This window comes from Canis aureus, chromosome 14 (genome assembly GCF_053574225.1).
Source record: "Canis aureus isolate CA01 chromosome 14, VMU_Caureus_v.1.0, whole genome shotgun sequence".
Taxonomy (NCBI): domain Eukaryota; kingdom Metazoa; phylum Chordata; class Mammalia; order Carnivora; family Canidae; genus Canis; species Canis aureus.
The window spans coordinates 6935952-6962531 of NC_135624.1; the positions used below are offsets into that span (position 1 = coordinate 6935952).

The following is a 26580-nucleotide window of genomic DNA, read 5'->3' on the forward strand; positions in this document are numbered from 1 at the left end:
ACTTCCATTATTTGAGACAATACAATATTTTGGATTAATGCATTTCTAAGACTCTAGATATTACGACAAGTTCTCATTCACAAATACTATATTGTGAAGATTTTTACTATCTTACCTCAAGGCAGTTTCTATCCACTGTAACCTCCATTAAACATTTCCCACTACTGGCAGATGAAGAATAAAGACCCTGACTTGGGCGGCCAAAAAGATCCTCCTTTCTAGCGTTTGGCTGGAATTTTAACAGAAATATTCCAGTTATACTGTACAGTTAAAAAAATAATAAAGTCACTTAAAAAAGAAATCTTGTAAGACTGACTAGTTTATTTAAATCACCTGCAACAGATGTGGCTGATCAGCCAAGGGGATGGCTTCAGCCAGAGGCACTTCAAATGGATTTGGGGGTATACATCCAAGGAACGTCATGGAATCTGAGCGTCGGAAAAACGGATGGTTTTGACCAGTTTCTGCAGGAAGAGAGTCATCATCCTTATCATTCAAAGTGGCACCTACACATAAAGAGATAAAGTGGTTTTTAGAAAATATTAATTACTAGGGAAGGAAAAGCATCTTAATCTGCTCAGTCCAAAATTCCTTTTCCTTCTTCATGAAATTTTAATGCCACTCAAAAACTAAAAGTAAGTTAAACTGTCCAAAATTTTGGTAATATTTTTAGGAGATAATTCAAAATATTAGTTTGGTTACAATGGTAAATTCTATTATGTATACGTTAACACAACAATACAGACTTATTTTAAAAAGTATTAGCAGTAACAAATCTTGTTCCACTTTTGTATTGGACAAACATTTCCCGTATCTTTCTCTTTCTCTAGGGATTCAGACCTGAATACAGCTAGCTTCTGAAGCATATTTAGGCTCACTGATGACTCTAAGAGAAGACGGTCAGGAGCTGAGATTTGAGCATTTGCTTACTACTAAGTTCTGCTTTCTCTACAAGACAGAAATGTCTGGACATCTCATTCATCTCAACAGTAAGCATAAGAACACCATCCTCCCCTTAATGGAATAAAACTTTGGACAGTGCTTACAGTATGCTGTGAAAATAATGAGCTACAACTGGATTTTCAAACTACAGCAGTGAAGTCAGTTGTCTTCCCCTGGGCTGAATAGAAGTACTAGCTGTTAATAAGAAATAGACAAGAGACTGGGCTATTTGACCCCACACTTTATAAATTGTTTTAAATTCCACTTGAAATAAGAGCTAAGAAACTACAGAGACTGCAGAAGATTCCAAAATAATTCTTGACTTTGAAATATTTTTTTATTGCACTGTTAAGAGTTTTGATATTTGGGAGTTATAACTGGAATTTCTCATTTTCTTGACTAAACCTATTTTGCATCAGTATTAATAAGGTTCTACTAAGACTTTCAAAAATAAAGTTAAACATAAAACTAAAACACAAGGGATACAAAGATAAAATAGCAAAGATACCAACTGTTGAAAAGTTCGTAACATTTAATTCATCCTTATTTATGAAGCAAATAATTCAAGGATGCATAAGGAAAAATGGACAGAAAATGCAAGAAATGGGACATAGAGAAGAAAAGAGAAATTCCCACCCCGACAGAAAATAATGAAGTTAAAAAGCTTGAAGGGGAAATACTGAGGCAGCCATTTCTTGAAGTAGATTAGCAGATTTTCTGTACACTAACTTTGATTGGTGTCATCATCATTTTCATGTTCTGAATCTTCATTATCAATACCCAGTTCCAAGAGTTCTCGCGTCCTTTAAAAAGACAAGTGAGTCATTTTACATAAAATATGGAGCAAAGGTGATGGGAATTATAAGCAAAAAAAAAAAAAAAAAACACACTGAAAAAGTCAGTTACATATCTAGCCAGTTTCAAACATTGTGATCAAGGGATCCCTGGGTGGCGCAGCGGTTTGGCGCCTGCCTTTGGCCCAGGGCGCGATCCTGGAGACCCGGGATCGAATCCCACGTCAGGCTCCCGGTGCATGGAGCCTGCTTCTCCCTCTGCCTATGTCTCTACCTCTCTCTCTCTCTCTCTCTCTGTATGACTATCATAAATAAATAATAAAAAAAAAAAAATTTATAAAAAAAAAAAAAAAAACAAAAACATTGTGATCAAGTTTTAGACTCTGGGAATGGTAGACTGGACAGCCAAATGTACTACAATTATAAAACAGGCTCAAAGAAAGCAAAAGAGAATCACATTAACAAACAGTGAATACTTATACAAAATAGAAAACATGATAAACTACATCAAGCATAAAGCTTAATTAGATTCTTAGGTTTCCTTTTTTTTTTAAGATTTTATTTATTCATTCATTCATTCATTCATTCATTCAAGACACACACACACAGATTGAGAGAGAGAGAGAGAGAGAGAGAGAGAGAGAGGCAGAGAAATAGGCAGAGGGAGAAGCAGGCTCCATACAGGGAGCTCGACGTGGGATTTGGTCCCAGGGCTCCAGTATCATGCCTTGGGCTAAAGGCAGCACTAAACCGCTGAGCTACCAGGGCTGCCCAGGTTTCCTGTTTTAAATAAGGAGTAGCTATGGAGACTCAAGCCCTCTTTCCCACATGAAATGTTCCTGTCCTCTTTCTCTTTTGAAGCGCTGTTCTCCTCACTCCAAAAATCGGACAATATACTAATAGAGACCACACTGAGAAATTAAGCATTTCCTAAACCAACCTCCTGGCAAGTACAGATACCTTTTGCGTTCCAGCTGAGGTGTATCCAATGTTGTCTGCTGATTCATTGCTTTAATCCAATATATGAGGGCTTGAAAAACATATGCCACATGCTTCAGTGAGCAAACATCCAAAACTGGAAGAACATCAGAATGCTCATCATTATGAGACCGCATTAAGGACAGAGCATAATTTAGGAAGTCCCCTCGGGCAGACATCATTCCTTGACGGGCGCTAAGCAATGTGGCACGTCTGTAGGAGGAAAAAGAAATGAAAATGTTTTAAAAACGACACAAATGTTAAACTGACCACTACCATAAATATGTAAGATTAGGAACTGAGAATATCCATAAATCAAAATTCATTACCCCTGTGACTGTTTTAGAGATATAACCATTGTGCATAATTTGATCTGTACTTTTTTCTTAAAGATTTATTTGAGAGAGCATGTGGGCAGAGTGGGGCAGAAGGAGGGAGAGGGAGAGGGAGAGAGGGAGGGAGGGAGAGAGAGAGAATCCAAGCAGACTTTCTGCTGAGCACAGAGCCCAATGCAGGACATGATTTCACTACCCTGAGATCATAACCTGAGCCAAAATTAAGAGTCAGACACTAAACCGACTGAGCCACTCAGGTGCTCCACTGTCCTGTGCTTTAAACCAAGAAAGGAATTCCAATGTCCTTTGGAATGGGAAAAGGAACTTCTTCCCTAAAGACAATGTTTCTCAAACTTTAGTGTCTTATCAAAATCTAGGTCTGGGGTAGGGCCCCAAATTTCGTATTTCTAACAGGCTCCTAGGTGATGCTGCCATTCTAGAGATCACACATTGAGAACTACTGCCAATCCTGACACCCAAAACACAAGCAACAAGAAAACACACACAGCATTAGACTTTATCAAAATTAAAAACTTACATCCTTCAACGGACATCATCCAGAAAATGAAAACACACATGGATTGGACAAAATTTCTACAAGTCCTATATCTGATAAGGAACTTATATTCAGAAAATATAAGTAACTCATACAACTCAATAACAAAGAAAAGTGATTAAAAACTGGGCAAAGAATTTTATTTTTTTTTTTTTAATTTATTTATGATAGGCACACAGTGAGAGAGAGAGAGGCAGAGACACAGGCAGAGGGAGAAGCAGGCTCCATGCACCGGGAGCCCGATGTGGGATTCGATCCCGGGTCTCCAGGATCGCGCCCTGGGCCAAAGGCAGGCGCCAAACCGCTGCGCCACCCAGGGATCCCCTGGGCAAAGAATTTTAAACAAACATTTCCCCAAAGAAGATACACAAATGACCAATAAGCCAATGAAATGATGTTCATCATTCAGGCATTAGGGAAATATCAATCAAAATCACACTGAGGGACACCTGGGTGGCTCGCAGTTGACCATCTGCCTTTAGCTCAGGGCATGATCCCAGGGTCCAGGGATCAATTCCTGCGTCAGGCTCCTTGCAGGGAGCCTATGGCTCTGCCTCTCTCTGTCTCTCATGAATAAAGAAGTAAAATCTTAAAACACACACACACACACACACACACACACAAACCCACAATGAGAGGGGTGTCATCAGGCTCCCTGCTTGGCAGAGAGTCTGCTTCTCCCTCTGTCCATGCTCACTTGCTAGCCTCTCTCTCAAATAAAATTTTGAAAAAATTCCTAGTTCTGAAAATTTACTTTATCTTAACCGAACAGAAAGAAAACAAATACAGGGACACCTGGGTGGCTCAGAAGGTTAAACATCTGACTCTCAATTTCAGCTGAGGCCATGATCTCAGGGTCATTAAGATCAAGCCTCTTTCACCTCCCCAGGCTTGGTGCTACCCAGGGAGTCACCGAGGGGGTCTACTTGAAAATCCTCTCCCACTGCTTCCCTCCCTCAACTCATGCGTTCTCTCACATGTGCTCACTCTCTAAACAAGTAAAATCTTAAAAAAAAAAAAGAAAGAAAGAAAGAAAAGAAAGAAAAACATACAGAAATATAGTTTAAAATACAATTCAGCAGACTGTGTGACACAGAAAAAGAAATTTGACTTGAGGGAATCAAAGAGCAGCTTTGCTAACTGCACACTTCCTCTTCCCAAGTACAACATGCATTCATATTCAATCATGGTCAAAATTAAGTCTTCCCATGAATATATGCCTTTCATTGGAGAAAGGGGGAAAGCCTGAGAGGGATAATGACACAAGGATGTAGATGAACTACTTCAAAACTGAGCAGTATTTAGCATCAGATTCCTGCAATTTGAATGAGTTTTTAAAAATAGCTTGGATTATAACTAACTTATTTTGCTTCAACTACACAATTTAAAAAAAAAGGTAATACAGGACACCTCGGTGGCTCAGTGGTTGAGCGTCTGCCTTCGCTCAGGGCGTAATCCTGGAGTCCTGGGATTGAGTCCCACACTGGGCTCCCTGCAGGAAGCCTGCTTCCCCCTCTGCCTGTCTCTGCCTAGGTCTCTGCCTCTGTCTCTGTGTGTCTCATGGATAAATAAATAAAATGTTAAAAAAAAAAAAAGTAGTAGTAATACAAGGCACTTCCCTCCTTCAAAACAGAGTGAGGTCTTACGTAATAGCAGTCAAGAAGATCATAACTTTTTAGGACCTAAGGGTTCTGTCTAAATATACAAGCATACATGAAGAACTTCATACCGTCTGCCTTCAAGAGTTCGTAAACTAGCTTCTTCTCGTGCAGTCATCCTCTCTCTTCGAGCTGAATTCTGAGAGGCGTGAAGAGGATGATTTGGATGTCCCGGATCACCAGCAGATGCTAATGCAGAACCATAACGTAATTGAGCTTCAGTAGAATCCATAATACTGACCATCCAGTTCCAAGTGGGAATAAGCTTTTCTTCTACATAGTTCTATGAAGACCAAACTAAAATAGTTAAAACTATCCAAATAAAGTTAAATTTGATATAGTAGTATGATGTAAACATTTAAATACTTGTAACATTAATTCCCATTTTATTGGGATTCTCATAATTGACAGCCAAAAAATTTATTTGAATGAGTAACTTTTCAATGTTTTCGTACCTGTAAGTTTACTGCATCTTGGTAAGTCAATTTCACAGCTGCTGGAATCTGGGAGTACACTAGGTGATTATACTTAGGAATAAGGCCCATCAAGTCCGAGATCTGTCTGATAACAATGCTGTAAGCCCTGGCTAAACTGCTTGCAGATGTTAAGTAACTGCTGGCATTGCTAGCTTCCAAAGCAGCTGCCGCAGCTGCAGCACTCGTGCTGATGGTACCACTCCGGCGTAAATTTGAAGGATCAATATAAATCAAACCCGCTGAACTTGCTATAAGAAAAAAGGACAACCACAAGTTGTCAGATGCTAATTGTGTTTCTCTAGCACTACACATATTTAAGTAAACTAAAAGATCAATTGCACTGGCAAATGCAGCAGTGGAACAAAAAACTTTTTCTTAAACCACACTAAATGAGACAGGGCAATGATGAGGGGGGACAAGAATTACCATAATGTTCTCAACCAGAGGCAATTTTGCTACTGCCCCTGCCCCAAAGTGGGGACATTTAGCAATGTCTACAGACATTTTTGGTTGTCACAAGGAGGGGTAGGGGTAGTATTGCTACTGGCATCTGGGTGCACAGAGGTCAAGGATGCTGCTAAATATCCTACAGTGCACAAATAAAGGATTATTCAACCCAAAGCAGCAATGGTGCAGGGACTGAGAAACCTTGATATAAGCATAAGTATCTAAACTCGACAAAACAATTTAGAACTATTATGAAACCATTTAATTTGTTGAGATGAACATACATAATTTTAAAAACCTGTTTAAGCACTTTTAAGAATACCAAGTTTTCAGACTTGCCTGCTGGTGTGGATGTGCTGGAAGGGGCTGTACTGGTTGCCCGCTGATGTTGGGTGTTACGGACAGCCCACTGCATGGACCGGGGAGCTTGAGCAGCACCATTGGCATGGGAGCTATTTGTGGTTCTCTCTAATGGCTCATCAAGCATAAAAGTCTCCTGTTCTATGTCGTCACTCTGACTACTGCTGCTATCAGAATCACTGGAGTCATTTGATTGAGAATCATCTTCAGAAAAGAAGGCAGGAACACTGCTTGCACCTAAATTTTTTATTTTTAAAACCGAAACCACTGTCAGTTTGTTGATATTTAAAAATACAGTGTACTCCCTCATTCAGGAAAATATACATATATTAAACAGAATGCCAAGACATAGTCAATAATCCACAAAACCCACTATTAAAATAGTTTAGTTACAAAACAATTCTTTTCAATGAACCTTAACATTAATTCAGTATTTAAAAAATCAGAAAAGAAAAAAGTCATTAAAATATGTCCTCACTAACATCCACAGGGAAAAAGGATGAAGTTATAAAGACTTAGCCACCCTTGTGCAAATCATAAGGAGTACAGTTTAACAAATTCATGTTGAATATATACATAGCTTTAGTATAGGCAAGAAAGCTGGATAAGGATAAAGTAACATACCTGCTTCAGAGCCAGCAGTTGCTGCAGTGACAACACTTCTACGCCCACTAGCATTATCTTGGTTGCTATGGTTACTTTCGCTGTCACTTTCTGTTTCAGCTGCTGCTAACAAATCCAGCTCCATGTCACTCCCTAGAAAACATATTTAAATAGTAAGGGGGGAAAAAGTACAAACTCACTGTGGAGTAAGACAGGGTCTGAAAAGCAGGATATCATAAGGTAAGGGGGCGGGCAGAAAGGACAGAGAAGAGGGATTACTACTACAATAAAGCATAACTGCTTGCTTAGTAGAAGACAAATGACTAGGCAAATTATGGTACTCAGTAGACTATTGCATAGCAATTCAAAATCTGTTCTGCATAGACTCAGATAAAAAGGTTGGGCAGGGGAACCTCCACCAGTGGGCAGAGCTCTGGGCTAGGTCCACTGCTAATTTTCATCTGTTTTCCATATTGGGATTCCAAAAGGAGAAGAAAGCTAAAAAGATCTATCTAGAATTTCATAGTATATACATGTCAAAGCATATAAAATTATAAATTTTAAATACGTGCAATTTATTGTATGTCAATTATATCTCAATAACGCTGATCCCCAAAAGTCTGACTAATAAGAATAGTTACAATGACTATGTAGCAAAAAGGCCAAAATGATTATTGTTAGTGGGGGGGAGAAGGGCACAAAAATTAAACATACAATATCAAAGATATGCGTGTGAATGGGGCAGCACAGGCGAGGACTGAAAGTAAAAATATAAGCTATTAGCATCTGGGTGGGATTATAGGTAATTTTTTTCCCTTTTCTCTAATTTGCAAATGTATCCTAACTTGGGTTATCATTATCAACTTCTAAAAAGCCTTTTAAGAAAAGAGAAAGTCAAAACCTTTGAGTCAAAAGGTAAAGAAGGAAGAAGATGAATTATTTTATATGTATAAGTATATATACACATATATGCATATATGTATAAGGCTGCTTCCTAAAATTTTGAAACATCCTCAGACTTCCTAGGCTTAAAACATGTTGAACATTTTGCTCATTATAATGGGGCTTTTCTTTATATTAATATCCTTAAAGATACCTGATTTATTCATACTGAATAAGTTCTCAAATAACCTGCATACCGTCTTCATCATGCTCATCATGTTGTCCCTCTGCCTCAGCATTTTCTTCACCATGTTCTTCCTGTTCGTCGTGATGATCCTCTTCTCCAGCCACACCCTCCACCACCTCAACCTAAATCCAGAATCTTATTTGTAGACAAAGTACATAATAAACCCACATCTCTACCAGTTGTTCCTCCACAGCAATTAGTAACTAAAATTCAAAGCTCCCTCCAAACAAAATGAATTTAAAAAATAAAATAAAATACGAAGCTCCCTCACTACAGAGAATTTTAAGTTTAAAAATCATTGGCTATTGACAACTTGCTACCAAAAATTATGTCAAAACACCCTAGTTTGTAATTATTGTCCATATGCCGAACCTTAAAATTAGAAGTATAACAACTGTGTGCAGAGTATGTTTTTTAAACTTCCAGTTATAAAATTTACCTCTGCCTTCAAATACTATGCACAAAACTACTAAAACTTTTTTGAACAATGAGGATGTCTTTTCTATTAACCCGAAGTAAAAACAAGCTTATGTGTCCAATTTTGTATTATCCACTAAATCAAGAATTATTGAAGTATTTTTAACATATATATAGTCACAAATGAGAACATGTAACAAAAGTCTAAATGCTGGAAGCAAATACACCTAATGGTAGTAAGCTACTATTAATAAAACTTCTTCCCTCCCATATAAAAGCCTCTCATCTACCACCATGAAGACAGTTACAACCACCTCTTCTACATCCGCTGAAACAATGTCATCCTGTTCTTCATCTCTGCCCCGAACAGGCTGTGACTGGCTGATGCGCCTCTGCTGGGGATTCCGGATGATGTAGGAAGATTGAGACTGGCTGGAGCTGTGGAGAAGCAAGAGCTCATGAGGGCACTGCTGCCACCCCCCTGCTATACAGCACACTTTTTATGCTTCTTGGTATCGCTTAGTGTGACCCACTTGCTAGGATGCTATTTTAAATCTCACATAAAAATTCTTAGAAACCAACAATTAATCCATAGTATATCCAAAAATATGAAGCCCAAAGAAATTAATTTTATCACAGAGATTTAACTTAGGAATCTCAGAAGTGTTTTTACTTTTCAGTAAGTCATTTCAAATTTGTTAATGCACATCCTTTTAGGAGTCCTTCCCACTGAAATGCTCCACTGGAAATATTTTTCCTTCTCCACTGCTTTCATGCCAATAGTCCTCAACTTCCAAAAGCTCCAACAGCAGCATTCCTCCATTAACAAAGTGTGGTAATGAGTGTGTTTATTACAAGGGATCTAGTCTTTAAGACACCTGATATGACCTACTTGCTTCAGCTTATTAACCCACTGATGTGTGTGAAGAGGAGAAACATCAGTTCAAAAGTATGAATTTAAAAACAGAATCATAACAAAAGGTGGGTGGCCGAATAGTTCCACTTCTCTAAAAATATGCCTTAGAAACAGCCAAGAAAGGACACCTACTTCTAATATAAAAGGAAGGGGAGAATGAGAGAATGCATCTTAAAATGCAGGTCAGAGATCAGCATGTTAACCCTGTGACCTACTATTATCCTTTATTAACAGATTAAGAAACACAAACTATAGAGAGGTTAAGGTTAAAGGACCTTTTAAAGGTATTTACACAGATAGCGTTCTTTCCTCACCTCAGTTGCTCTTAGAAATGAGAATCAAAGCAGTTACACATGAAGAGTCAACTGAGACACTCTCCTTCAAACATCCAAGTGTTTAATATTAGAAATTTAAGTAACTGGTTCTTCACAGAGACAGTAAATTACAAAGCTAATGAAAAGGCTAAAAGAAAAGATGAAAAGGGTATTTCCAACCTAAGATTCCAACATCTCCAATATTAAAAAATAAAAGTCAACATTTGTGAAGCCACAATTAGTATTTCTTTAAAATAATTTTAAAAAGAAGTCTTGGAACATCCACAAGATCTATCATCCCCTCAAAGGACTTATGTACTTAGTATGTATGATACTGCTAATTCCTAAAATATATTATTAACTCCCCATTCAGAAATGGAGCTTCAGTTTTCTTCATACCATGATTCAGCCTCTTTCCCATGAGACATGGCACAGCTACAGTCCTGAAAGCCAGTCTAACAGGAGCTGTTAAAATACTTCTTAAGTTACAGCTATTTGCCAAACTGCAGAGAAATCCTTCCTGGTGTAGAATACCTAAATATGCTAAATAAAATATTAAAAAACAAAGCACAACTATCCTGGCGATAAGAAAAACAATCATACGTCAATAAGCCTGAGAGCAGTGGTGCCACCATGTATGCCAAAGGAATCTGCTCATGTCTCTTAGGCTAGAAGGGTTTCAAGGAGCCATAGATTTCACAGGAGACAGTCTAGGGTGTAAGCAAAAATGGGAAGTTACATCACAGAAATTCCCTCTTCTCTCACACTCAGATACATAAAGCCAAACAAATCAGGAAAGGGTAACCAATTTTAAGATACTTGCCTATATCAACCGTGGCTGGATGGGGACAGGAAAAATGTCTCTTCAGAGAACTAATTATAAACCTGCACTTATGATAGTTTAGGACTGCAATTTGCACTGTGAGGGTAGGGTCAGGTTCACTGATATTAATCCAATGCCTCAACACTATCAAAAAGCACCAAACCAGGGGTACCTGAGTGGCTTAGTCGGTTAAGCATCTGCTTTTGGCTCAGGTCATGATCCCAGGGTCCTGGGATGGAGCCCCACAGAATCTCCCTCTGCTCCTCTCCTCTGCTTGTACACTTTCTCTCTCTTAAAGAAATAAATCCTTAAAAAAGAAAAAAAGTACCCAACAGCACTATCTACCCCTAATATTCTCAAGTATAGGAAAAAGGAAAAAAGAAATCTGTCTAGAATTATCTCTAATTATCTTTAAACTTTAATAGTTATTTGACCTTGAAGAAGTTACCTAACCTCTCTGAGGCTCAGATCTCTTGTTTTTAAAAGTAGAATGACAGCGGTCATGAATTATTGTGAAAATCAAAACAGATGCATTGTAATGCATTTACAATGCTTAAAGTTCCTAGTTCATAATAAAATTTCATTTAACAGTTTTTGTATGAGGAATGTACACAGAGAAACAGGTTAATAAAGACAAAAGTTTTAAAGAGGTGAAGGGAAGCAACAGAAAAAGCAAAAATACTGAACTCAAAACTTTATGCTCAGTGGAGTGATACATACCATCTACCATCCAATACAAAGGAAATCACAAAGACTAATCAAGTATGTACTTTTTACTTAAGACATGCTTGGAACACTGATCAAAATACACCCTTACAAGAAGGAGTGATTGTACTGTATTTATAATGAAGGATTTCTACATCACATCAACAGTTGTAGCAATAGTAACATTACACTATTATCTTTCTTGACTATCGAATGAGATCTCCTGGGAAAACTTGAGGGACTGACTCAAGAATCAATAGATAGGGGATACCTGGGTGGCTCAGTGGTTGAGCATCTGCATCTGCTTTGGCTCAACTCATGATCCCTGTGGGGGGGTCCTGGGACAAGTCCTGCATCAGGCTCCTTGCAGGGAGCCTGCTTCTCCCTCTGCCTATGTCTCTGCCTCTTTCTGTCTCTCATGAATAAATAAATAAAATCTTTAAGAAAAAAAAAAAAGAATCAATAGATGGGAATGAAGAGGAGAGCTGAAGAGTGCACGGTACTTTCTGCTGTTGTTTTTAAAGATTTTTATTTCTCTATTTGACAGAGAGAGCACAAGCAGGGGAAGCAGCAGAGGGAGAGGGAGAAGCAGGCTCTCCGTTGAGCGGGGAGCCTGATGCAGGGCTCAATCCCAGGACCCTGAGATCATGACCTGAGCCAAAGGCAGACGCCCAACCAACTTAGCCAGCCAGGCGCCCCAAAGAGTGCACAATACTTAAACAAAGGGCCTAAGAAGCAGTTGACAAGGGGACACAAAGTCTTTTTTTTTTTAAGATTTTATTTATTTACTTGTGATAGACATAGAGAGAGAGAGAGAGAGAGAGAGAGGCAGAGTCACAGGCAGAGGGAGAAGCAGGCTCCATGCTGGGAGCCTGATGCGGGACTCGATCCTGGGACCCCCAGGATCGCGCCCCAGGCCAAAGGCAGGCGCTAAACCGCTGAGCCACCCAGGGATCCCCCAGGGGACACAAAGTCTTGATACTTAGTAACAACAGGCTCACTGACACTGTTTAAAGCTATCACCCCAAAGTCTGTTCAACAGATAAAAAAAATTTTATGTTCTAGAACAAAACCAAGGAGAGGATACAAAGAATTCACAAAGTAATACCACTTCAAGAACCAGGGGTCTCCTCACAGGGTATCAGAATCAGGAGCATCATATGGAGCCCAAGCAGATTTTGTTAACAGAATCACTGGATAATGGAGTGTATTCAGGGAGTCTGAAAATATATAGTTTGATTTATAATCATTTTCAGCAAATCCTGGAAGTATATAAGTGTCAAGGCTACCATGGGAAAGCTTTGATAGACAAATCTGGATTTAAATTCCAGGGTATCCTAGGAGACTTGACAATACAGGAAAAGCTGGGACACATACTGGCACATGGAATAAGGAGAACAGTGAGAGAGCAGATACTCAATACATTAACCCAGATGAAACCCAGAGACGAAGTCTTGGGAACTACCAAACACTAACATAGTCCTTCCTCATTAACAGAGATGTTTTCCAGAAAAGAAGAAGAGGGTGTTTAGGTCCCAAAGATCTTTATTAAACATCATTACACATATACACAGTAACAAAATCAGACTTGAGAAAACCAAATATACAAATATTTGCTAAAGATCACTATAGCCTCGCAAATCAAAGAGGTGGCCCCTAAACCAGCACCATCGGCACTACCTGAGTTTATATGAAATACAGAATCTCAGGCCCCATCCAGACCTTCAAAATCAGCCTCTGCATTTTATTAAGACCCCCAAATGATTTGCATGCAAATTTAATTTGAAGCACTGTGTTAAAAGACACCAGAATATTTTAGTTTCTAAACATTCTGACTCAACAAGCTTACAGTCTAGTTACAAATGGAAAAGATGAATGAGATTAAGAATAAATAATCTTATAACCAGAACCATTTAGTTATTGAGTTGTTTTAGTCCTATTTTAGATAACATGGTTGTTGTAGAGAGTATTTTTAAATTCTAGCATTCTGGTTATTTACACTACACAATAACAAGCTGCCCCCTAGCCCAAGCCTTTAGACACAGAGAAAGTTACAGGTCTTCTCATTCCTCAAATTGGCCTTACAGTAAGCTATATCTAATGTGAGAAAAGAAGTAATGATGTCTGCAGAAGTCTGAACTTTCTTACCAGATTACTTTATTGGCATAACAAAACATGTTTTTCCATACCAAAAATAATACCCACAACTATGTATCTATTACCTTATAGAGACACAACGTATAATTTTTTTAAAGTGCTCTCACATGTTCCAAATAAAATAATATCTCTACCATTTGTTGCACAAATGGTGAACATCACCACCTGAATGCTTATGCAAATGTTCAGTAAGCCAAACATGACATTTCCAGAGAAAGAATTAATCGGAATCTGTTTCCAGGTAGAAATTTACCTGCTAGACTGATCCGATGATGGTCGTGGTGGCAGTGGTTCCACTGAAAACAATTCTTCACTGCCCTGCATGGCATCTATGCTAGTACTGGCCAGAGTAAAAGGTGCAGTTGGGCGAGCAATCCCCATTCTGACAGGAACAATCAGTGACTCCGCTACATTGCACAATTCTTCTACGGCATAAGGTAGTAGTGCTTGGAATACACGCTTGCATTTTCCAATTGGCTGGGGGATAAAGTTGCTAGAGCAAAAAGGAAAATACAGGAATCTTTTATGAATCTTTTCATATATACAAAGTTATCATTACAAAAAATGTGTGTGAAATTAAAGAAAAGCCCAAATAAAAAAAGGATGTCTTACTTTTTCTTTTTGGATGAAGCCATTTCCACACTAAGAATGACAAAAACTCTTGCCACTGAACGCAAAAACCTCATTGTCACAGCAATAGCTTCTTCTCTACGTCCAGGTGTATATTTGTTTTGGAGTTCTTTCACTAGTGTACCTAGTAGAGTATCTAAAAGCTTTAAAAAATTATAATCACTTTATTAATGATGAAACATCTCTTATGATGTTTAGACAAATATTTATAAAGTAAAAAGTTCTAACACTTTTTCAATATTAGCATTTCATAATAAGGATCTCAAAATAAATTTCTTTATTTATTTTAAAGATTTTATTTATTTATTCACGAGAGACCAAGAGAGAGAAAGGCAGACACAGGCAGAGGGAGAAATAGGCTCCATGCAGGAAGCCTGATGTGGGACTCGATCCTAGGACTCCAGGATCACACCCTGAGCCAAAGGCAGATGCGCTTAACTGCTGAGCCACCCAAGCATCCCTCAAAATAAATTTAAACAAAACATTCTTCTTTTTAAACAAAACATTTCTAATGTCAGTGATTAACTTATGCCACATACCTACCATGTCTTTGATCTAGAGTGGGCCTCAAATGTCTGATTTCCTTTTTAAGTCTTATAGATCTATGTATACCAATATTTAGAAGAAAAATCAAATCAAAGAAACAATTTATTTCACTTACTTTCGAGTACATAATGAAACAGGTAAAGTAGATTCAAATACTTACATTAATAAATTCATAATCCCATCCCTCTCATTAGGTCATTATTGTTACTTTCTTGTCTCATTTCTATACATGGTCTATCATATACATTTTAATTACAGAGAGCATCCAATTTCACATTATTCTGTTCTTTTTTTAAATGTTACTTAAAATATCCTTAATTTCTAAATTGCTGCATTACATTTCAACAAGTAGCTGGACTATAATCTAATTCAATACTCCATTATTAGTGGACCCATCAAGTATTTCATTTTTTAATTTATTATTCTGTGACATGACTTTTTCTTTCTCATATCATAAATTATTTCTTTATAAGTTCTGAGGACACTGATATTTTTATATCTTATGATACTATTGCCAAATTGTTTTCTCAAAGAGTACCAATTGCAGTGCTACCCCATCAATGTCTGAATGTATTCTTTTTACTAAAACCTCACCAGCACTGCACTAGGTTTTATGGTTTATATTCTCTTCTAATTTCTTTTAAAAAAATTATTTATTTACTCATGAGAAATACAGAAAGAGAGGCAGAGACACAGAAAGAGGGAGAAGCAGACTCCTCACAGGGAGCCCAATGCAGGACTCTTATCCCCACACCCAGGATCACACCCTGCGCCGAAAGCAGACACTCAACCGCTGAGCCACTCAGGCACTCCCTAATTTCCAATTTAAAAAAGGAGTAAAGTTTGCACTGTGTTACCATTAATTTTGAACACTGTTCTATACATCTGTATACTGTTGTCTTTTCTAACACATTTTAGGGTTTTTGTTTAGAATGAAAGGAGTTTCTGTTGTTAATGGAGACACTTAAATCACCCCCCATAATTCCATTCCTCTTACTGTACTGTTTAATTAGAGTTTATCAATATGTAAGAGTTTGAATCAATAAAATTATGGGAAACTTAAGTCAGAAAACATTTTCATGTACTTGTATATAAACATCCAAAGAACTTACCAAAATATCTGCTGTACACTTGACTATAAGGCAATGAGTGAAACAGTCCAGCCGAATGGTGCCACTTTGCTGATTGAGGTAAACCTGCTCTTCTGGCAAAAGATGGCCTATCCTACTGCTGGCACTGAGACTTGAGGGGGAATGAAAGACAATGCACTGTAATCACTTGCATTAACATGAGAAATACATAAACTTAAAATGTTTTTAATGAATACATACGGGTCTTTATTCTCCTGTGACCCAAACATAATCATAGATTTTAAAGCATTCCAGTCCTGTAGAACACGCTCCAATGCAAGCTGGGCAAACCTTGGGGGCTCTAAATCATGATCAGGCATATCTGAATCTAAAAAAAAAAGGAAATAGTAAGACAAATATAATGCTTTTCCTATGTGTCAAAACTGTCAGATTCACTCACCTTCAGGATTGGCTGTTTTTCGGTTACGATCCTCCCTGATCCGAGGAGGTCTGTACTGGCAGTGCTCTACTGTCTGCCTTGCAACTGTCTGCACTAGAAACAGTAAGAGGTGCTCTCCCCTGCAAAATGGAACATCGCTGTGAGCAGGGGGAGGACTACTTAGATGTGCTGTGCTGTTTGAATTTATGTCCCAAAAAATCCCACTTGCCTGCTGTTTGGCAGAGTAACCAGATTAGTAGCAGTGAGCAGGCGATAAAGTAGATCAAGACGAGCAGATTTCTGTCCAGCAATTAGAGTTTTACATTTACATTTTTCCCAACAATCACAATAGGCTGTCGGTGACGTCCGTTTGAGTCTAGAAAGAATTCATACACAAGTACAAAAACTGAAATTTAAAAAAAACACACAAAGAGGCCTATGGAAATTATGGAAGTATAACTTATTGACACCAGATAGAACCCTTGTTAATTTTTAAATGCAAAGTATAATTCTTAAAGCATACTTAATTAGAAGGATTATTTAGTGGCATGAAGTCTATTAAAGCAACTCTCATAGAGGGATCTTATAATGACTTGGGAATAGTCACCTCCTTCGGAATGTCTTCCTTAATTCTCCACAGCCCCCATTCAGTGTGTAAGTGGTCCTACTATGTGCATCTAATAAACCCTAAAACCCTTAGGAGCAGATGTTTCTTGCTTGTGTCCTCTCACAGGACTGTAAACCCTGTTAGGAAAAGGACTCTGTTGTCTACCACCATCCAAGCAGCTACTGTGTGAGAGCACTTAGTAAGTAATCAACAAATAAATAGATTATCATTTTTATGTTTAAAGTAAGGAAGACAAATTAGCCAAAGTTCTTTTAATAAAAATCATAAATACCGATGCAGTTATCTATAAATATTTTCTACTTGTCCTGTATAACTTATTTTAAAGCGAAATAGATGGTTTTTACAAACCAATTCTCTGTTAACCATAACATCTAGACATCTGTAGCAAAGTTATAGCTGATGTTCCTGTTAAGACTGAGGCACTCACTGCAAATGTCCATGATGGAGTATTTTATTGCTTCTTAAATCTGTGAAAATTAACAAACTAGCCTTGGTAACTCTATTGCTGGATGAAAAGTTATTAATTCACTTTAAGAAGTAAATAAAACATAGGTCAAATATACACATGATTCACTTAACTTCAGTGATTTCCTTTTGGCTGGAGAATACATACAAAAGCAAATGAAAAACATTTCAGAATACACTTTAAATCAAGAACCATATTTAAATACATAAAGTAGCTTAAAGAGAAGAAAACCTCATGCTTCCTGAATTAAGAAATAGAACATTATCTTGGTATAGACTATTTTAATACAGCAATATGAATCCAATTTATAATATTAAAGAAAACCAGAATTGTACTCACTTGCAATCATGACCTTTATGACAAACCCTTGCACATTCTGTACAACAACAGAGTGACTCCAACAAGCCACAAGTTCGACACTCAAAAATATCCTAAAATTAGAAGGATTAATTTTTTAAAAGAATAAATGTACATATTATCATCATAATTACCTCTGATATTTTCTGAAACAAGTCAATCACAACAAAAGCAGAGCAAAACTAATGTGTTCTGGAAAGAAAAAGTCATATATGGGTATAGCAAATACACATTAATATTACACAAGTGGAAATCAAATGTTAACCAGTAGAGCAAAAATAACTCATATCATCCCCCCAAAAAAGGTATTATAGTTATGAAATCTATATCAAGAGCTATGGATCAGATTAAACCACTGAGTGAAGATTTCTAATTTTGGAAGTATCTCATCACTAATTTAACAATCACCTCCTTTGTTTCACTTATTTAGGAATTAAATAAAAATTAATTTTCTTTGGAGAATTTTACAACTCAAAATAAAAGGAAATACCAGACTTATAACTCCAGAGCTAAGAACTATAATGCAGTGATAGTGAAAGGGAAGAAAGGAAAAGAATATCTGAAGACAGCATAAATACAGGGAAATAAAAAATAGCTTACCTGGTTAATGTGCTCTGCTCCAGTCCACGTAAAACTGCAGGTATCATTACAACATAACACATATAAGGGTGAATCATCAGGGTTGGTACCTGATGGGCAAACCATTCCCATAAAAACATCTTCCTCTTTTTCACTTGAGGATACTTCAGCTAAAAAGATTAAGAACACAGTAGTTCAGATATCAAGAAAGACCTTAATCTACAGCCATTTACTACTTTACTCAAATGCAAAAGCTTTAACATTTACACAGTATAAATAAAAAACTACTGTATTTTTATTTTAAAATTGATACACAAGTCAATGGGCAAGAAATTCAGTCAATTCTGGTGCAAAAATACAGCAAAGTATAATCATAACATAACCACATGATGACAATATAGCACACATCAGCTGAATATATAGGTCCACCTTATGCAGTTAAGATTAAAGTTCTAGCTCTATTTAACAAATTACAGATAATCACATAAATTTTTTAGCCAGTATTTTAAAGTATGTTAGTCTTTTAAAAGCTGGACGGCAGGAACTGATATTCCTTACTGCATTCTGTTAAGCAGGAATTCCAAGTCAGAGGGAAGAGCATTTAGGCATCTGACCTATTGTTTCTATAAAATTTTATCACTTCCACCAATTAACTACTGACAGGTTCTATCAGTAATCCATCTTCATTTTCAAAAGATTAATCATTACATTATCCATTATACAGTTTTTTTTTTAATTTAAAAAATTACACCAGCTGTTTTTTGATGGAAAGTTAGAAGACACAATATACTTGGAATAAGAACAAACACATAAATTTTTACACACAAATTCACATACACAAAAGAATAAATTGATAGTTTCTATTCAATTACATCATTTCAATACACAGGAATTAGGTTTGAATAATATTATCAAATTATTATATGTAAAAGAAAATCCATTCAAACTAAAAAATAAGCAACTCTTTTAGGACTTAAATTACCTTTTGCAATTTTCTGGGCTGTTTCTAAGATGGTAATTGCAGCAGGATAAGCTCGGCCACTTACAGCTGACATAAAGGGGGTCATCCCTCTTGCATCCCTAAAACAAGAAAAATTATACATAAAACATTAATAATCAATTATTCCTTGATTATAAAAGAAATAGATGTTCATGATGAAATAAAAAAGTAATTTTGCTGTATTAAATAATGTTCTACCATTCAAAGAAAATCACTGGTGTTATTTTCTAGTCTCCTACTAAGAAAGAAAGCCACTTTTCTAAGGATCCTTGTCTCTCTCAACCATGTTCTCCTTTCTTGGCCTTAGTGACACTAAAGAATAGATCACCAAGGGCTCTACAGTCAAACTAATATTTTCTAGATGTGGGGATGGTAATAGGCTCTATCTCATACAATTGTGATGAGGATTAAATCAATTATTACTTAAAAGCTTTTAACACAATACTCAGCAAATAAAATATACTCAATAAATGTTACCTGTTATTATTATGTATTTTCTCTTAAAAATGTACCTTCAGTATTCTTCCCTGAATTTCTATTCCCTCCTGTATTTCCCAAAATTTAGTCCTCAGCCACCTGTGGCTCCCTCTCTGATCTACCAAAGCAACTACCCCTCTACAATAACATAGTTCCAACATCTACACTTGTGTACTTGGTAAGTCTACTTCGGATTTCCCAGTGATACCTCATATTCAACATGTCTAACAACTATTATCACCTTTCTCCCCAAACCTGCTCTCTATCTGACTTATGTCAGCCAATAGCATCACTGTTCCTAGAAACTAAGATAAAAATTTGGATTCTTCATGAAGACTTCCTTCTAAATCAATTTTTTGCTCTTATATCTAATCCTTCTCTTCCATTTTCCAGTTCAGTTTATTGTAACACACATACTAAAAAAGGTGACAAGTGGACACAAAAACCAAAACCTCAAACTCCAGTCTCTACTCTTGCCTATTTAGACAACACCAAATGATTGAGGCAATTATACAAAATAGTACCCTTAAAAACACCATAAATCGAAAGTAAAACTTTTAAGTGAGAAAATAAAAATATATACAAATACATACATACATACATTTTTTTCTATCTCTTTTTTATCTATCCCTCAAACCACTAATAAATTAATAAGCTGCTTCTAGAGTAATAACTTATTTCCAATTCAGTGACTTATTTTACTAGTGGGGCAGCCTTCATTAAAGTAATCATAAGTTCATAAATTGGGTCATTATGGCCTAAGGCCAATAAGGCTTAAACAAAAACTCCCTTGCCCTCAATAATAAAAAACTCAAACACCTTCTTGTTCTAAAATATGAAGAGGTAACATAAGGGTGATGACTGGAAGTCTGAATTCTGGAACCAAGAGACAGACCACATTTAGAATTCCAGCTGTGCCACTCACTAGTTTTGTGACCCTGGGCAGTTAATTAACCTTTAAGACCATTACTTCACGTATAAAATGGGAATAATATTGCCTATTCCACATTGATAGAGAGTTTAATAAAAGTAGAGTGTGGCATAGATAAGAGCTAACTTTTATAAAAATGCTTATTATTATGAGTTTGGAGTTATTTTTAAAGATTTTATAAGAGAGAGCATACAAGTGCTCAGAAGTTAGGGAGAGGGACAGAGGAAGAGGGAGTAGCAGACTCCACACTGAGTACAGAGCCCAATGTGGGGCTCAATCGCAGGACCCCAGGACCATGACCTGAGCCAAAGGCAGATGCTTAACCAACTGAACCACCCAGGAGCCCCTTATTATTATGAGTTTGTAAAGGAACAAGGAACATAAACAGCCATGCTGAAAGCAGCACTATATAACGTTAATGAGGATTTGCCACACAATACTTATCAAAAACTTTGCATAATCTCATTATGACTTTTCAAGGCAAAAAAAGATTTCCAGAGAAACCATCAGAATCATCCACAGAGTTTTAGATTACAAATTCCAGGCCCCATCCCAGACCTACTGAGTCATACTTCTAGTGCAAAGCCTGGAAAAGAATCTGTATAATTTTTTAAGTTCTCCCAATGACAATGACATAATTTATGAATTCACATTTGAGAATAACTATACTGTGATCTTTTTAACTTATATACATATACACACCTCCTAATCAAGCTCACATAAAATTAGTTTGTATTTACTTAGTGTACACTGAATTATACTGAGAAGGGCCCTTCATTGAAGAGAGCTTGGTTAATTACAGAGGGAATAAAAAAATGCTAGATTCTGATCAGTTATTTTAAATTCACGTTAGATAACTGTTATCCATACACTGCAAGATCAACTTAAATAGTACAGGGAACTAAGCTAAATCTTTGCATCAAAAGTATATTAAACTTCTTACTTGGCAGAGAGGAGTTCTCGTAAATAGGGCTGCAGAACAACACTGTCGCATAACAATTTTAATATAAAATGAGCATTGGCCTTTCGATCCTTGGACTCTACTACAGATGGCTCTGTGGAAGGACCTGTAATTAAGCAGATCCATTTGGTAACAAGAGTAAACAAAACAGAGTGAAAGAATATTCTGGAATAACATACCACGTATCTATTAAATAAGCCATCAGAAAAATATTCTAGTATCTGTAATAAATTAGTAACTTCATTATAGAAAATTTAAATACATTAACACACTTTACAACTCTGTTCATGATGATGTGTATGATCATACACACAATTTCACTGATATATGGAAGATCTAATTCAGACAGATAGTTTTCAAGCCAGGAAAGTATCTTTGAAATCAAGTGTGGATCTGTAGAAACCCAAATGCCTAGGCAGATAAAATAGTACAGATTCTCACCTGGAATAGTGGAGGTGCTTGGTCCTTGACCGGTACCAGTCGCTGCTGTGGTAAGAGATCCCACAGCAGGGGCCAGGATAAAATCAATGTCACCATCTTTCAGTAAACAGAACAGCAGGATGTACATCATTATAGGCAACATATCCCTAACATGTTCTCTTAACTGGCCTTAAGGCTTTTCTCTGTAAGCCAAAGGTCAAATCAGACAGAGGTTTAAGTGGAAACTTGTTTTCCAAACTATACGAGAAGGAATCCACTAGATAAATTACTGACTTATTGTGATGTATTACTAACTAGCTTCTTGCTAGCATGGAAATACAGATGTCAATGAAAAAGTTTCTAAAAAAAAAGAAAAAAAATTTCTAGAATTTTAAGTTATAAACCCCTTAAACCAAATCTTTACAACTAAATTAGTTTACTCATTATGCTACTTTTAAACATTTCAGATTTCTAAATATCCCATTAAAATGTTTAATTTCCTGTCTTTCAGGACCTTGTTTTTTGGTTAAACACTAAATAAAATAACAGATCTTACCAGGATCCATCGCAGGAGGGTCAGGAACCCAACTAGGGGGAGCTATGGGGGGTGAAACTGGATCCTGGTGGTCACTGGATGAAGCTCCAGCTTCATGTCTACCCAAACCAGCTGCTCTCAACGAACGTCTCATCATTTCCCGTAATCTCAAACTAGAAGAACATGGACAAAATTGGAGCTCACTACCATGGCTAAATGTAATGAAAAGGTGCACAGAACTTCTCATCTGAGATCAAAGTTTGTTCTATAAGCAAATACTCCAGGCAAGGGAAGTGAAGTACAAATGCCAATTCTGGAATCACAGAGTAAGTCAGTGAGGGATAGAAATGAAACTGGGAGCACCCAGTTCAGCACTAAAACCACTATATTAAGCTCCCACACAAACTTAAGCACAGGGAACAAAACTTACGATGAAGATTAGAAAATAATCTTTCATACAGTTAAGGTAAATGAACAGCTGAACATTAAGACAAAAAGAATTTTCTGTCCCCTGTTTATAATCCAGTAAGAATTAAGTTTAATAATAAACATCAGCAAACATACTGATTAGCACAAAACCAATACTGTTAGCTCATTAAATAAATCCCTTTGCTGTGATCTCAAAAGCAATTGAACTAATGTCCACACACTTTGTTTTAAAACAAAGACCAATTTAGATTTTTCATACCAAAAAAAGAAAAAAATGTTTTTAACAGTACAACTTGCATCCCAAGGAAAATTAATGAAACTGGAGCTTATAAAATGTGTTGTTAGATTAATGTCTGGGCGTGATTTTTTTTCTCCTGCTATATATATATGTATAAAAATACTGCACAGGTGTGCACATCACTAAAAAGAAAAGGAAATAATCACAAACACAGACCTTGTGAGGGGAACTGGTAACTACCTGTATAAAAATCTATACCTCTGAATAAAAGCTTACAAAAGCCTACAGAATTAACATGTTACAAACAGCAGTTAAGAGAGAGCACATAAGGCAAATCCCTTCCATCAGCCACAATTTTAGAGTCTCTAAATGAATATAGACTAAAAATTCAATTATAAGGGCCAGGTAACACATAAGGGACACCATTCTCCCATGCAAATTTAATCCCAAAGTCATGACATTTCTCTGATGTGAAAGACCTACCACTTTACCAGATGAGCACATTATATGTCTACAAATAAGTAATTTAGAAAGATTTTTATTAATGTTTGACTCTTCTAATTATAACTGTTGTGTGATTCAAGGGTAAATGTGGTTTTCCATATCAACACACTTTCCATTTTATAAGGACATTTTTTTAAAAAGCTTTACAAAGATTTCTTTTGGAGGTTACTTTCAGGAACACATCTATTTTATAAAGCTTATATATGATGATGTACCTTTGGGAACAGAAACATTCTTTGGAAGATTCTGCAAAGTAAGTTTTAACGTCTCAAATAATATATCAGTTATTTTAGTATTCACTATCAAGAAATACCTATAGTTAATTCTTTTATGGTATTGATGTCTTCCCTCTCCCAATTCAGATATCTGAGTTTAAGAGTATTTGGAATAAGGAGGGGTACAGGGCATAGGGATTATTTCAGTCAAGGTCACTTCCCTGTCCGAAGACCTCACCCACAGAAAAATTATACCTATAATTTGGTAGGTAGGTAAATACCTACCTTACTAGGTAACAGCACACATCAGGGTGACTGTTCACACTGTGATGTTCCTAAATAATCTTAATTAAGCTCAACACAGACACTTGGTATTCTAGTGTATCTTACTCAAAATACAGAGAGAGAGAAAAAATCAGCAGTAAGTGGGAGGCACTACAAATAACCTGAAAATAAATGCATGTTTGGGGCTATTAAGAAGAATGCTTATTCCAGGGTCACAAAGTCAATGCCTACAGGCCCAGAAGGCAATATCAATTGAGGAAAAGGGCAGTCAGGTCTAATAAATAGGGATTAATGGCGAACTAGAAGCATACATGCTTATCTAAAGGCATTCAAATTTTAAAGGAAAAAAAATTTTAACAGTGCACAGGCCAAACAAAACGTGGACTATTCTCCAACCTCTAGCTTAGAGTAGACTAAGAATAAAATGAAGATAAATTGAGACCATAGTCTAATCTTGAACTTGCAAACTCCCAACTCTGTTGTTGTGATGTAGTCAATTCAATATTAAATGAGGGGGTCATTCCTTTGTCATTTTAAAAAATTGTCCTTAACCACTTTTCTTCATTAGGTCTTGGGAACATTTTTAAGTACAATGCCCAGCTCCTCATATATTCTTTAAAAACAAAAAACAAAAAACAAAAAAAAGAAAATTATTCTTCAAGATGTTGTACACAATTCATGAAGATTCACCTGTATCCTCAGTGGCTGAGGACAATACTGAGGAGATACCACCTTGGCTGCTAAGATTCAGAGTTTTGACATTTCTTCGTATAGGCTTGCCTGGAGTCATCGTATTTTCTGACAATATGGAAGAATTCAAGGATGATGTAATTTCCTCTTTGTAAGCACGTTATATCCATGCTACAGAAGCCTTAGAATCCAGTCATGTTCAAACATACCACTGTGACAAAAAAGCGAAGGTCATGTGTCTTCCAGATTAACAATCTCTAGAGTACATACACCTGCAATCAGATGCATCAATCAAGCTTTCCACTAAATCTGCCCTTTGTACTCAGGAACTATGAGTCACATAACAAAACTTCTGAGTCAAATCATCATCTGAAGACATTTAACAGTACTCCATTCAATATTGAAATTGCATCAGTTTTGAGCTTACAGCTCATGAATCCCAGCCTGCATACTCATCAAGGGGCATCGCCTAGAAAATCCATTGTAGGCTAGAGGAGGGTTTCACTTCAATGAAGCAGAGTCTGTGGACTTCCTACTGCCCGGCGTGGATAATAAGACTCCTGTGCTTTCATCTGTTCAACCGGCAGCCCTGAGTTTGAACTGGTTAAGAGCACTGCAGTGAAATCTTCGGCAAATGCCTCAAAGGAGCTTACTCTGCAAATTATTTCTGTGAGCAACACATCACCCACTCTTGAAGCTCCTTTTAGTCTTTGCCTTCAAAATAATCCTTACATGAAAAAAAAAGATGGCAGCACTGGCATTGGACCAACCATATCAGAGTCCAACTTGATCTGCACCTGTATTAACCCTGAGGAAATGAAATACCTGAAATAATTCAGACACTAATTTCTTCATGAAGTATTTAAGTTGTTTTCCATTTTAGACCAAACACTTTATCTGCCTAGTATAGTCCTAAACAAGTAAGCTGGTGATAATTTCCATTTTGTATAATCTATATAAGGTCTTTGTACTGTTTTAAGTTATAATTTGGTCACCCATAAATAGTTTGTGATAAATCTCACTTCAGGACATTTTTGAACCTGGGAAGCTATCAATTTTAGAAGAATCATTTTTAAAGGGAAAGTTGGATATGGAACAGAAAATAGGCAAAGAGAGTCTTCATTTTAAGTAGACTTTACAATCTATCATATTAGCACAGTGAGCAGTGCTTCCGTCAGTGACCGGTCAAGTGTCCAAGAACTCTGGCTCTCGTGTCTAATATAAATGTGCTTTTTCCTTCAGGAAACAAACAAACAAACAAACAAAACAAAACAAAACAAAATATCCTGAATTCTTTATAATATTCTTCATCTATTCAAACACCTAGTAATTTTTTGTGTGATTAAGGTTTGTCCATCCCACAACTGAGAGAGCCTGAAAATTTAAAATATATATCAAACATTTACAATACACACCAGCCTTTCAATTCTTCCCAGATCAATAAGACATCTGAGAAATTGAGCTAAATAAGTAATCCAAAAAGTAAGATTGAAGTTCTTTCAATAATTGTTATTACTTGTTCTCCAACTAAAGAAAATAACTTCCTAGGAAACAAGAATGATAAACTTAA

At 36.6% G+C, this 26580-nt stretch overlaps 1 protein-coding gene and 1 long non-coding RNA gene across 22 annotated transcripts in view; one reads left to right on the forward strand and one right to left on the reverse strand.

Moving 5' to 3' along the window:
- LOC144283123 (uncharacterized) overlaps window positions 1–26580 on the forward strand; it is a 179093-nt gene that overhangs the window by 70823 nt on the left and 81690 nt on the right. For 14 of the 16 annotated variants that reach the window (XR_013351458.1, XR_013351466.1, XR_013351471.1 and 11 more), the window contains one exon: window positions 831–989. This is a non-coding gene — a long non-coding RNA (uncharacterized LOC144283123). Of the gene's footprint in view, window positions 1–830; window positions 1760–9065; window positions 14385–26580 lie in introns of those variants that run through there. The other 2 variants (XR_013351468.1, XR_013351460.1) reach the window with 2 other exon arrangements.
- The window catches only part of UBR5 (ubiquitin protein ligase E3 component n-recognin 5), a 135297-nt gene that overhangs the window by 21216 nt on the left and 87501 nt on the right, over window positions 1–26580 (reverse strand). For 5 of the 6 annotated variants that reach the window (XM_077846828.1, XM_077846827.1, XM_077846825.1 and 2 more), the window contains exons 23-44: window positions 22671–22822; window positions 22136–22231; window positions 21677–21800; window positions 19308–19405; window positions 18347–18495; window positions 17729–17820; window positions 16525–16671; window positions 16317–16435; window positions 16118–16244; window positions 15899–16028; window positions 14223–14383; window positions 13864–14103; window positions 9010–9133; window positions 8289–8400; window positions 7171–7302; window positions 6526–6783; window positions 5719–5987; window positions 5335–5546; window positions 2697–2927; window positions 1672–1745; window positions 334–506; window positions 116–229 (exon numbers count right to left, since the gene is read on the reverse strand). In XM_077846828.1, coding sequence (XP_077702954.1) covers window positions 116–229; window positions 334–506; window positions 1672–1745; window positions 2697–2927; window positions 5335–5546; window positions 5719–5987; window positions 6526–6783; window positions 7171–7302; window positions 8289–8400; window positions 9010–9133; window positions 13864–14103; window positions 14223–14383; window positions 15899–16028; window positions 16118–16244; window positions 16317–16435; window positions 16525–16671; window positions 17729–17820; window positions 18347–18495; window positions 19308–19405; window positions 21677–21800; window positions 22136–22231; window positions 22671–22822 — 3334 coding nt within the window. The remainder of the gene's footprint in view (window positions 1–115; window positions 230–333; window positions 507–1671; window positions 1746–2696; window positions 2928–5334; window positions 5547–5718; window positions 5988–6525; window positions 6784–7170; window positions 7303–8288; window positions 8401–9009; window positions 9134–13863; window positions 14104–14222; window positions 14384–15898; window positions 16029–16117; window positions 16245–16316; window positions 16436–16524; window positions 16672–17728; window positions 17821–18346; window positions 18496–19307; window positions 19406–21676; window positions 21801–22135; window positions 22232–22670; window positions 22823–26580) is intronic. The other variant, XM_077846829.1, reaches the window with a different exon arrangement.